Raw genomic sequence first — 13,135 nt, forward strand, 5'->3', positions numbered from 1 at the left:
GGTGTTGGGGTCTTGCATCAACGAGGTACAATTTGCCTATGTGGCGGGAAGAAATATACTAGATGGTCCTCTAGTGGTTAACGAAATCTGTTCGTGGGTAAAAACTACAAAAAAATAAGGTGCTATTATTCAAAGTCGACTTCAATAAAGCATTCGACTCTATAGATTGGGAATTTTTAGACTCAAACATGCAATCAATGGTGTTTGGAGTCAAGTGGTGGAAGTGGATCAATGGTTGTCTGAACTCAGCCAAATCTTCGGTTCTTATCAATGGTTGTCCAACTGATGAATTCTGCATCTCCAAGGGGGTAAGATAAGGCGATCCATAATCATCATTCCTCTTCATAATAGCCATGGAGGGATTGAGTGTGGCGATGAGAGCGGCATGCGAAAGAGGGGTCTTCCAGAGACTGCAAATCTCTAATGGGGGCCCGATAATTTCGCATCTACTATATGCAGATGATGCATTATTCCTTGGTGAGTGGTCCGAACACAATATCAAAAATCTCGCTAGGGTTCTCCACTGTTTTCATGTCTCCGCAGGTCTTAGGGTCAACTTCAACAAGTCTAGGGTATTTGGGGTGGGGGTAAGCATGCAGGAAGTTACAAGATATGCCAGACCTTTAGGATGCGAACCGGCCAAACTACCATTCAATTATCTAGGGGTCCCGATTGGGGCAAACATGAAGCATATTAAAAACTGGAAACCGGTAATTGAAAGATTTCAAAATAAGCTTTCAAAATGGAAGTCTAAAACACTCTCATTTGGAGGTCGTTTAACCCTGGTACAATCAATTCTTGGGAACATACCGACCTACTTCTTGTCATTATTTGTGGCGCCTCAAGGGGTGATTGACAAACTAGAAGGCATCCGAAAGAAGTTTTTATGGGGGAGTTCGGAGGGTACTAGAAAAATTCACTAGGCCTCTTGGGATATGATTACTACATCCAAAGAAGCTGGCAGGATTGGAATAGGAACTATTAAATCCTTAAATGTGTCTCTTATAGTGAAGTGGTGGTCGAGGCTAAGGGTGGGTCCATCAACCACTTGGGCAGCTGCAATCACAAGTCTGCATGATCTCAATTCAAATTTGGAGGGGTACTATGCTAATAATACACTACCTGGAGTCCGGAAAAATATAGCAGGGGTAAGAAAGGAATTGTTGGAAAAAGAAATTGCAATTGAACGAATAATGAAGAAACAACCATGCGGATCTGGAAACTCGTGGACCTGCAGTCTTACTTCTGATGGGAGTTTTATTGTCAAAGCTCTTCGGAATGTCTGGGAATCCTGCCCTACTATCCCTATCGGGCGCTTTGAATGGACAACTGATATCCCCATCAAGGTGGTGTGTTTTGCATGGAGAGAACGCATGGGTAAGATTCCTACAGCTTTGGCTCTATCCAAGAGAGGGGTAAATCTGGAAAATACTTTTTGCAGCCTCTGTGGAGATATACAGGAATGTGCGGATCATGCTCTGGTTCGTTGTCAATATGCTAGAACAGTGTGGGAATGGACTTTCAAATGGTGTGGGATCCCAACATCCACTCTCCTATCGGTGTGTGACGTGCTAGAATACGCAACCAAATGGTTCGATTGCCCGCTAAGGAGGAAATTGCTACTCGGGATTTGCTATGGAACCCTCTGGAATACTTGGATAGCACGAAATAACAGAGTTTTTTAAAAGCAGCGGTTGTCTTTCGCCTAATGCACATATATCATACAATCCACTACGTTTCTTTGGATCAAAAATAAGAGGAAAAACTCTACCTTGGAGTGGCAAGACTAGTGCAGTAATCCATTTCATTTGTATGTAGTTCTAGTTCTTGTTATCTGGTGGCTTGTTATTCTTTTTATTTCTGTTTTGGTTCCCTCCGTAAATTCTCTCTGCGGCCTCTAGTCTCTTGCTAGAGGTTTGCCTTTTTATTTATATCTATTTGTCGGTTCCAAAAAAAAAAAGTAAATCACAATCACAATTAATGACTTTAAGATTTTAAATAATAAATTTAATTTTTTTTTTTAGAAACAATTACTTTTTATAATTATATGTTAAGTTTGAAGTTATAACTAACTTTAAAATTGTAGTATATCTCTTAATTAATAATTTTTTTAAATTTATTTCTTCAAATTAATTGATTAATAATAATAAAATTTTACAATGAAAGTTTAATAAATTTTGTAACCATGATTTTCACAGGTTATTAACTAGTTAGGTAATAAAATAAATAATTATAGCGAGCTATATTACTTAATCAAACACCATTTATGATTTACCTAAATAATTCTATAGGGATGCAACAAATGGACGCAGTTGTTGACATATCCATCCCTAATATTAAAGAATTTTATCAATCTAGAACATTTTGAATTTCTGCTTCGAAAACTATAATAAACTATTACTCCATGATATATAAATATCTAAATAAAATTATTAACACTATCCTTCTAACAAATCCATTTGCTGTAAGCATCCAAGAAACTAAACTTTCCATTAATCTTTATTTATTAACACGAAATACATATTTGAAATTGAAAATAAAAATTAGAATCTTAATAAAGTAATAATGGTTTAAACAAAATGTGATTAATATCAAAAGAAAAATTACATGGTCTTAACTTTTTATTTTTTTAAAATAAATAACTTTAGAGATTGTTTGATAGTTGTTGATTATGTGAAATCTGATTGAGTCAATGTTTAACCGAATAAGAATCTTGTCCGAGTAAAAGACATTTCATAGAAGGTAAGACCGAATCAGAAAACATCTAAATATTGTATCAAACAGTTTGAATTGGACCGATACAAACCCAATCTCTTATAAAACTCAGTAGGAAGCATATCAAACAAACTCATATACTAATCAGAATATCCTAAAAAGTTACCGTTTAAAAAAAGGTACTTAGGACTTTGTTGGTTGTTTTTCACCTAATGTCTTGTAAAATAAATTAAATATTTGGATTAAGGTGACTCATACTTAAATATTAAAATATTTGACTTATAATGATAAGTCAAACCGCGTGTAGCAGGTAATGTATGAAGGTTTTGAGGTCATGTAATTGACTCTTTTGGATTCGTCTTTTAAGTCAATAACCATCCAAACAAATAAATCGTTATCTATGTCATATATTAATTAATTTTTGTATACTATAAGGTTATGATATCATACTTTTTTAAAAAGATAGATACTTTCTATGTTGTGACATAAATCGATGACAAATTTTTAAATCAGTAAAGTCAATAACAAAAGCCAACATCATCTTCAAACACATCAAATAATTTCATGTCTTCCAAGTTTCGTGCAATAGGTTTCAAACCTCGATGCTTGACACATGTTTAATTTATGGATTCCAACGTAATCGGAATTCAAGTCCACATTATAAAACATTTTTGTTGTCACCTTGAAATCCAAACCCCATATTTGTTGAATTTTATCATTCCTAGCGAGCATGGAACAAATTTGATTTCACTCTTCCTTTGCTTATTAAAAGACCAAAATATCTTTATTATATATATTAAAAAGCAATTAAAAATGAAATTTCAATTATATATTATATATATTTATAATAAAAAAAAAAAGTTGATTTCCAAAACAATTTTACGAACCAAACAACCTAGAATTTTACTTTGACCAACCAACACATTAAAAAATCGGATTATCATATATGATCTAATGATCATTTCAAACTAAAGCTCAAAACCCCGAACTTCTAGTAGAAAAAACATATTATCACACGCTAAAAAAAGAACAACACTTTCATAACGTTTTCTTATACACAATAGTAGTTCTTCCTCACAAGCTCGACCTGCAATAGGAAATCAACATGTTTAAAACTATAAAAAAAAAAAAAAAATTATTCTTCCAGCAGCCTCTAAGCTAGCCCATATTGTCCAAACTCATAGTGGCTCATTGGCTAGCTGACATAAGAAGTGAAGGAAACTTACTTTTGTCTCCATTTTAAACCCATCAGCACGAATAAAAGAAGTGAAGAAGGGTTGATTGATTTTATGGATGAAAACTATATGATTTATTTGACATTCATTGCTGCAGCCATTGTTCTCAACTTTTGAGCAATTTCTAGAAAAGATGGTCTTTCATGTGGATCAACAGACCAACATCTTTCCATTAATGACTTCCATTCAGGATCACACCATGTTGGTATTGTTGGACGTAACGTTCCATTCACAATTCCTCCTATCACATCAATTACCAATGTACTTTCATTAATTTGTGAATTATAAAATCCTACCTTTTTTTTTACTATTACTCTATTAGAATCAAAGAACATACCAATAATGGAAGCACAATGCATATTTGTATAAGGTTCATCTCCAGTGAGTAGTTCCCACATGACAACCCCAAATGAATAAACATCAATCTACATTTAAAAAGACAATGTTACAATATAAAGAAAGGAATGGTCATGGAGGGTATTATTGTAAATTCATAATATACCTTTTCTGTTACCATTTGACTTTTTCCACTAAGAAGCTCAGGTGCCATCCAAGGCAAAGTTCCACGAACACCTCCAGATACCATTGTTTGTTGTTTTACCTTCGATAGGCCAAGATCTCCAATCTAAAATAAATAAATGCAAAATGACTGATATGCACCTTAACCGATGTCCCAAAATGATTCATTTAATACATACCTTGCAAATTGGTCTATGTGGATCTCTCATGTTTACTAGCAAATTTTCACACTTTAGGTCAAAGTGTACGATATTCTTTCCATGCAAATATTCCATTCCAAAAGCAGCATCCATGGCTATGATAAGTCTTTTACGCCGATCTATCGTTCTGTATATAAAATAAATTTTCACCCCATTCCAAATAAATAAATAAATAAAATATTAGATGAAAATGATAACGACACCTGTCCTTTTTCTTTAAAAACTGCTTTAAAGATCCATTGATCATGTACTCTGTTACAGTTGCCAAAGACCCATCTGGCCCATCACGAACTATACCATAAAAGGAGACGACATTTGGGTGGTGCAATGAACTTAACATTGACGCCTCCTTCCAGAAATCTGCAATCTGTAAATAAAAAAAAAAGTCAAATGACCAATATGCCCATGAAAGAAAGAGGAAAAGAATGTATATGCCTACCATACGTTCCCTTTCAGATGGTTTTCCAGCAAAGCAACTGGCTTTAATTCTCTTGATTGCAACATCAGAACCCTTCCACTTTCCATGATAAACAGCTCCATATGTACCTGATCCTAACTGGCGTATCTCCTCCAAATCATCGTTCTTTATGGTCTAAAATGTAAAATATTAAATGTAATGAAACTCATTTCCCAACATTCTTAAAAACCAAAGTTGAGGGGTAAATAAGTAAACAAACCTGCAATCCTCTAGCAATGGCTTCCTCCTCAGCTTTTGTTGGTTCAATCTTTGAAATGCTTTCAGTCCCAGTATCAGAGTCCAACTCCAAATCCTCAGGTGCATCCTACAATATAACAAGTATTTGAGAATAACTCGTGTTGAGGGGTAAATAAGTAAATTTACTCACCACAACATCTAATTCTTGAGTGGGTTCCCCTTTGACCTCAACAACTTTCTCAAGGGCAGAATCAACAACTTCTTCAACTTCACCTTTGACCTCCTCAACACATTCTAAAGCTGCTTTTTTCACAGATTCAACAAATTGAGGAACAAAATTCAAGTCTTCGCCTTTAGCTTCCCCTTTTTCAGGAGAATGAGAAGCATTGACTCCAAGGGAATTTGTTGTTGCTTGCTCTGATTCCTTCAAACTTTCAGAACCATTTCTTCCATCTATCTTTATCAATGGTTCAGTGTTGTCATTGGTGTTTTGTGTTGTTTTTCTATTCATGGTGTTCAAAGAAAGTGATTTATGGTCAACGAAACTTGGTGATTGGTCAAACCCCAGCACCGAATCATTAGATTGGACAGGGATAACAGGTTCAGGAGCTATGTTATGATCCTCAAGATTGTAAGAATTTGGCAGAAGTTTCAAAGGGCGTACAGGGTAATAATCAGATACATCACTCTCATTGTAACGTGTCAATTTATGAGTGGGGTCCACCAAAGGATTCAGATGCTCCACCTCAATTCGAAGCCTAGGAATACCATTTTCTTGTTGTTGTGGTGAAATTGGTGTTTCATTTGATGGAGACCCATGCATTGGGCTTTGAACATCTCTCCAATAAGAATTTTGTATGTGTCCATTATTAGATGATGAATGTTGAATATTCTCAGGTCCATAAGCATATGGAAAGTTTCCATATCGAGTAATTTGATCATGAAACATTTCATTACCAAATTCATGTCTATGACGAATGTAATGTGTTCTATCATCACGTGAGATATTATAAGGTGATGGAATTGGATAACTATCTGGATACCCTGTGGGCCCATTGTAGAAAGTTCTAGGTTCATTTTGTTCTCTAATGTAATATGGATGGGGGAATTGGTGGAATCCGTTTCCGGTGTTGGGTAATTCCGGAGTTTGGTTTCTTGAAAAAGGAGGAGTACATTGATCAAAAACATTGTTTCCTTCAAACATGTTGGTATTTGGGATTGGTAATTGGGATTGGTGATCAATTGGGGAAAGATGATTAACATGATGATGTCTGTAGTAATCTTCTGCTGCTGGTTCACCATAAGGACTATGATAATAAGAACATGAAGGAGAAGTTGGAAAGTCATTTCCAGGGTGTCTAGGGGAGTAGTATGCAGGGCTTAGAGGTTGTTGGTGTTGCGATGGACCCATATGAGGGATTGTAAGGTGATGCAAGTTAATAGGTGGCATATGTGTGTCATAGTTTCTTGGATTATGAATACCACCATCTAGATTTAACTGATTAAAGGAATATTCTGTTAACTGAGAGTCATCCATGGGAGACATTCCTTGAAACTCACTCATTTGTAGTTTTCCATACTCAGGGGAGTCATGAAGACTGTTCAAAGCATCTACATATCTTCTCTCACTATCTCTCCCATCGGTATCTAGAAAGTGTAGAGGATCATCAAGTTCAGAATTTGAAAACAAGAATACCCTAAGCCTAGTAAATCCATCCCCTGAACCTAACTTGTCGTATTCCTCCATCATATTTGTCACATCATCATCGTTCACTACTGAAACCAGAGCATCAAGATCTTCATCAGGTTGTTTATATTTCAAAACAGTCGCCCCATCAAACAATTCTTTCATCCTTGACATTAGTTCTTCGAATGCAATGTCTCTGGGAACACTTAAAATCCGTGTTTCACCACCAACGTACCTAAGTTTTCCGTCTTGTGGCCGTGGTAGTATGCCACCATTAAAGCTACATAAGATCTTCACGCGAGGAGTATCGTCGTTCCAGTTCCGGACTGAACCCGGAGAGGCTGTTAATGGAGTAGGGTTGTCCATTTGGACTTCTGTTTCCTCAATGCACTAATGAGTCCTTCGAAACCCTAATGGTTCCATCGTACATTACTCCATACCATTCAAGAAACACAATCGCCTCCGATATTTCGTTCACGCTCTTGACTCTCCTGACAAACACAACATTTAGAATTTAATAAAATGTTTATTCAATCTCGGAACTAATTAAACCGAATTAACAAGAACGCAATGTATGATCCAATTCAATCCCTAATTTTTACCAAGATTCACCATGCGAATCCAACAGCGGAAATAAACAACAAGAAGAAATCAAAATGAAGTACCTGTAATTAGCGGATACAAGAAATCTACGATCACAAAATTCGAAATTTTGTCCCCAGCTACCGAAATTGTTAAGAAAACAAAATTTGCAGCCGAATTTTGTGCCTTTAATGCGGAGAAATATGCATTTACGAAAATCTCAAAGATAATAATAACGATGAAAAGCGAGAATACGGTTAGAGAGAGAAACAGCGAGAGAGAGAGAGAGAGGAAGGAGAGGGTGAAATCGGAATTAATGGTGATGGGAGAGGAAGAGGAGGAGCGAAAGTATTGCTAATCGCACCCGATTATAGGTCAAAACCACTGCAAACATCAAAACCACTCTTAATAAACCACTATTAATAGGGTCAAAACCATTGAAATTTAGCAATAAAAATCTATGACATGACCGAACAATGAAATTACATCTTTAGTCCTTTACTTTATATTTTGTTTTCTATTTCAATCTCTTTTTATTTTCAATTATTTTACTTACAACCTTTTATTTTCTATTCTTTATAATTACAAACTTATTTTCTTAACTTGAATACAACTAATATAATTTATTTATTTTATTGATTTCAGCTTTTTAATTAAATTATATGTTTGTTGGTAAGTTTATTTAATCTTGTTTTTGCAATTATTCTTTTGAAAAGATGTTATAACTTAGTTATTTTATCATTAATGGTAATATAATTGCATTTAATAAAAATATATATTTTACATTCTTAACCTTATAGAATGAAAGTATATTTTTATTATTTTATTGTCTTGCTACCTATATTTTTTTATGAATATTATTTTAATTTTGTAAACAACTCTACAATCATACTGAAAATAAATATTTATGTTAGCAGTTGATCTTTTTATTATAATAACGTAACCAAGTCGGTGCTCCGTCTTTTTAACTCGGTCTATTAATTGTTCACGAGAACTAAATACATGGAAATAATTTATTTATTAGAAACTACTACTTTTCCCGATTAATAATTATACTAATAAATCTAAATTTTGGTATGATCATAATAATAATAATAATAACAACAACAACAAGGTAACCAACTCATTTCATTACTTAAAGTATATTGTTTTTTAAAATTGGGTACAATCAAAATAAAATATATTATGAATTTTCTGTTTAAATTTTTTTCAATTTTGAAATATTTTATTTACTATATATATATATATATGTATATATATATATATATATATATATATATATATATATATATATATATATATATATATATATATAAAAGTTTGTTGTTGAGTTATTTTAAATATTTTTAATAGCATATTAATATAAATTTTTGAGTAAGAAAACAAAAAAACAAAAAAAACAGAAATCAAATTGCAAATAGCTAACTTTATAATAATTAATATAAGGTAGTGAAGATTCCCGAAAACGGGGGGTGGTAATCCAAGTCAAAACTAACAATCCAGTTCCAAATTACTCGACAGAATGATCCCCATAAGTGGCAACATATAATTGTGTGGTTTCAAATGAATCCAACATTTGAATTACACAAAAATAAGCATCATGATTCACCAACAAATACGCAACTAACTTCTACAGTTATTGGTTTAAGATTGCTTTTTGCAGCCAATTCGAGTACAATTATACCGGTTTCAGAGGATCATGTGAAAGCATGTTGCATATGAACCTTTGAAGTTACTATTGATGTAGATTATGAATATAGTGAATTACATTTTTGGTGCTATTATATAACCAATTTTTGCAATTTTTGATTTTTGGTCTTTATTTCAAGTATGGACCAAAAATTTAATTTACTAATATGATTTGATTCAAAAGATGTCATACAGTCCTTATCCACATCTATATGGATAGCGAGCAGTACCAACATTGGGACGATAAGCAGACACAATAGTCAAGACACAGAGAGGAAGATGCAAATTCCAATCAATAAAAATGTTAGATCATGGATTATAGCAATGTACTTTACTCTCATTACCAATATGGGCAACATATTTTAGCTTTTTACCCATTATATCAACATACTTGTCTAAGTAGAAATGCACTTTGGTTTCTCGTAAAGAAATCAAAATAAATTTGGGCAACGTATTTTAGCTTTTTACCCATTATATCAACATACTTGTCTAAGTAGAAATGCACTTTGGTTTTTTGTAAAGAAATCAAAATAAATTGAAAAAAACCCAAAAAGAATGCAAATTGAAATTAGTGAATTTACAATCTAAAGATGGAAAATGCACCAAATGGCAATGTATTTCGGTTTTTGGTAAAGAAATCAAAATAAGTTGAAAAAAAAAACAGAAAAAATAGGTGTAGATTCAAAGTACATTGATATTTGGTGCATTTACCACCTAAATATGTAAAAAAATACAATAACTAGCAATGTAATATGGCTTTTGGTAAAAAAATCAAATAAATAGCATTTTAACAAACATGTTACAGGATCTAGAAAAAGAAATTGGTGGAACAATCCATTAAAGCTTTATTATTTACTGACATGAATTTCTAGCTGGTTATTCCATATTTCTATCCGAAACATTAACAATTTAAAACTTTTGAATGTTTTTTTTGGAAAGAGAAATAATATATATATATATATATATATATATATATATATATATATATATATATATATATAATGAAAAGTATCAAAGTATCAAATTGAAAAGGGTTAATTTTGTATGTTCTATAGGTAAGTCTTTCATGTGTATTAGTTGCAGCAAATTTTTAACATCTTTTCATCTTTTGGGAAATGTCTTTTTGTATTTTGATTGTATGTTTCTGTTGCCTTTTGTGACGCCTTTTGTTATGCATATATCATCTTTTGTGTTCCTTAATTGAGATATTAAAACGAAAGTATATAAATGATCATTGTCTTTGATTGAAAGAAAAAAATCATTATTCGTGTTCGTTTGTTTAGTTATACGAATAAAAATCATGTTTAGATTCGTTCATTTATTAAGTAAACAAAAATAAACAATTTTTTGTCAAACTAAATGTCTGGATACGCGTTTGATTTCTTTACCTTTAAATTTTTATAATAACTCTAAATTTTAAAATACAAAATATTAAATAACATTAAATAAAACTTTTTTAGATATTACAAAATATTTTATTTGTATTTTATTTTAATATAAATTAAATAAAAATCATTGGAAATATATAATTATTAAGCTTATAATAAATTATTTTAATTTAATGGGAAGATTTAATAATAAAAATTATAAAATCTAAAGGTTTAAAATAAAACTTTGATATGTGTTAGGGGGTTAATATGTAAATAAACTAATCAGATACAATTTTAGACCTTTGAAAGCTTTGTGTTTTGTGCCACAATCTCTTTACAACTAATTATTTTGACCTATAGGCTTCATAGGTGGTGCGCTAAAAATCCCCCGGAGCGAAAACGCCATTTTTGTTTTCGAGATGATGATTTCGTGGGGTGTCAGCGAGGATCACATGTGGTGATATTGCATCTCTCGAGACTAACAGCATCTATTTATCTCAGGGCATGGAATGTTTCATTCACGCGCCAAGGAGGGAGCATGTTTAAAATGTTCTCGCTCATTCCGTCATTCGGGCGACGAATATTCAAATTAACGCACATACAACGGACAAGAGTTTGTACCGTACGTGAGATTTTTTTTTATTTAAGAGTAAATTAACAAGGTGGTTTGGTAGATGCTAATTGGGTTAGAAACTGATTGAGTTAGAGGTTTGGGTCGGGTTAGAAACAAAATGTAACGACCGAAAAATACAACCAATTTTAAATTTTTCAAAAAAAACAACTCGATTCCATTAAATCATTACAAAAAGGTTTTCAATACAAAACATTTAGCGTATTCCCAGAATCACATTACTACAAAATCATGAGGAGCGGTACGATCACGCCTTCGCCTTGCCACGGTCTCCTGAAGAACCTGAAAAACATAAAACCACAACTGTAAGCCCGAAAGCTTAGTGAGATATCCCCAAAATACCAACCACTTATACCATACACGCATAACATGCCACAACATATCTGATCACAGAACAACCATGCACTTCGGGTCTACTGTGTGACTGGTCCGCCGCACCGGCCTACAGTCCACCTGGTCCACCCTCTGAGTCTAGCCATAAACCTCGAGTCTACAGTGTGATTGGTCCGCCCGCACCGGGCCTTCAATCCACCTGGTCCACTCTCCGAATCTAACCACATACATCGAGTCTGCAGTGTGATTGGTCCGCCCGCACTGGGCCTTCAATCCACCTGATCCACTCTCTGAATCTACAGTATGACTGGTCAGCCCGCACCGGGCCTTCAGTCGGCCTGGTCCACTCTCCGAGCCTCGGCATGTCTGGTCCGCCCTCTTGGGGCCTACAACCTATCTGGACTGCTCGCTGAGCCTTCGAAACAACCGGTCCGCCCTGGGTATCTTGGCCTACAGCACAAAGTAGGACCCGCCTCAACCCAACTCCAGTCCAAACAACCATGTGCACATATACATACAATCATATAGCAATTCACAGTCAACAAGCAGATCAAACAGATCACATAACATAACATCATCCTAACCAGGATACTGACCTAACAGGTCACTAGCATAGCGTCTCCCTATCTCTCAAGATATCGATCTCAATCAGGTCTCTAACATATACCATCCTAGCTCTCAGGATGCAAACATATCAAAGCAGTAACATAACAACAACTACCCGGATCTCAATCCGATAAGGGCCGGCCTTGGTGCCTTAGACCCTGTTGATATAGTGAGGATAACTCACCTTGAAACTGCCGGCTGAAAGGATAAGATCTCGCTGCTCCAAACTCCGACACGAACTCCTCCACTGAACACCAAAACATTCAACTCAATAAATACCCTTAAATACCAAAATACCCCCGGAAGACAATTGGTCAACCCTTGGACAAGGTCATAGTCAACCCCTGACTGACTCTACTCGCCGATTCAACCCGATGACTCGCCGAGTCCCCAAGCTCAGGACTTCCCTCAATCCGCGACCTAACTCGCCGAGTCACCCCGAGACTCGCCGAGTCCAACAACTCTGAGTCCACTCGCACACAACTCACTGAGTCATCCCTTGACTCACCGATTCTCGACTCGACCATAAAATATTGGGACTCTTCGATAAGACTCGCCGAGTCTAAGGCTATCTTCAACCTACTCGCCAAGTTGTTCATACAACTCGACGAGTTCCAGACCATCTTCATCCAACTCGCCGAGTTGTTCTTCCAACTCGTCGAGTTCCAGCTCATCTTCAAGCAACTCGTCGAGTCCACCCATGTGACTCGCCGAGTACCACCGATCTGAATCCATACAGAAGCACTCCAGGCCATGCAATTGATCCAAAACATAGATCTAGCCTCCTACAACCCATCCATCACGTAAAGTGGCAAAATTTATGTGAATCCAAAAAGATCTAGGCCTTTAACACTTTAGGGCTAGGGTTTGGGACATGATAGCTTCACTACACACTCAAACACAGGGACTTTCA

At 34.8% G+C, this 13,135-nt stretch overlaps 2 protein-coding genes across 2 annotated transcripts; one reads left to right on the forward strand and one right to left on the reverse strand.

Moving 5' to 3' along the window:
• The first annotated feature begins 353 nt into the window (after positions 1 to 353).
• On the forward strand, positions 354 to 2,210 carry LOC145067222 (uncharacterized). The gene is made up of 3 exons (XM_079014410.1): positions 354 to 903; positions 1,009 to 1,481; positions 2,199 to 2,210. Exons 1-3 carry the CDS (start codon positions 354 to 356, stop codon positions 2,208 to 2,210), a joined length of 1,035 nt encoding a protein of 344 aa, XP_078870536.1.
• Positions 2,211 to 3,766: 1,556 nt separating this feature from the next.
• On the reverse strand, positions 3,767 to 7,471 carry LOC145067223 (RAF-like serine/threonine-protein kinase 20). The gene is made up of 9 exons (XM_079014411.1): positions 5,515 to 7,471; positions 5,347 to 5,451; positions 5,109 to 5,261; positions 4,873 to 5,036; positions 4,649 to 4,796; positions 4,453 to 4,575; positions 4,288 to 4,375; positions 4,034 to 4,191; positions 3,767 to 3,802 (listed from the first exon to the last, which is right to left on the reverse strand). The coding sequence occupies exons 1-9, from the start codon at positions 7,375 to 7,377 to the stop codon at positions 3,767 to 3,769; spliced, it is 2,838 nt and encodes a 945-aa protein (XP_078870537.1). The 5' UTR covers positions 7,378 to 7,471.
• Between the last annotated feature and the right edge of the window lie 5,664 nt (positions 7,472 to 13,135).

Source organism: Lactuca serriola, chromosome 8 (assembly GCF_051521515.1).
Source record: "Lactuca serriola cultivar US96UC23 chromosome 8, Lser_US96UC23_V15, whole genome shotgun sequence".
NCBI lineage: Eukaryota > Viridiplantae > Streptophyta > Magnoliopsida > Asterales > Asteraceae > Lactuca > Lactuca serriola.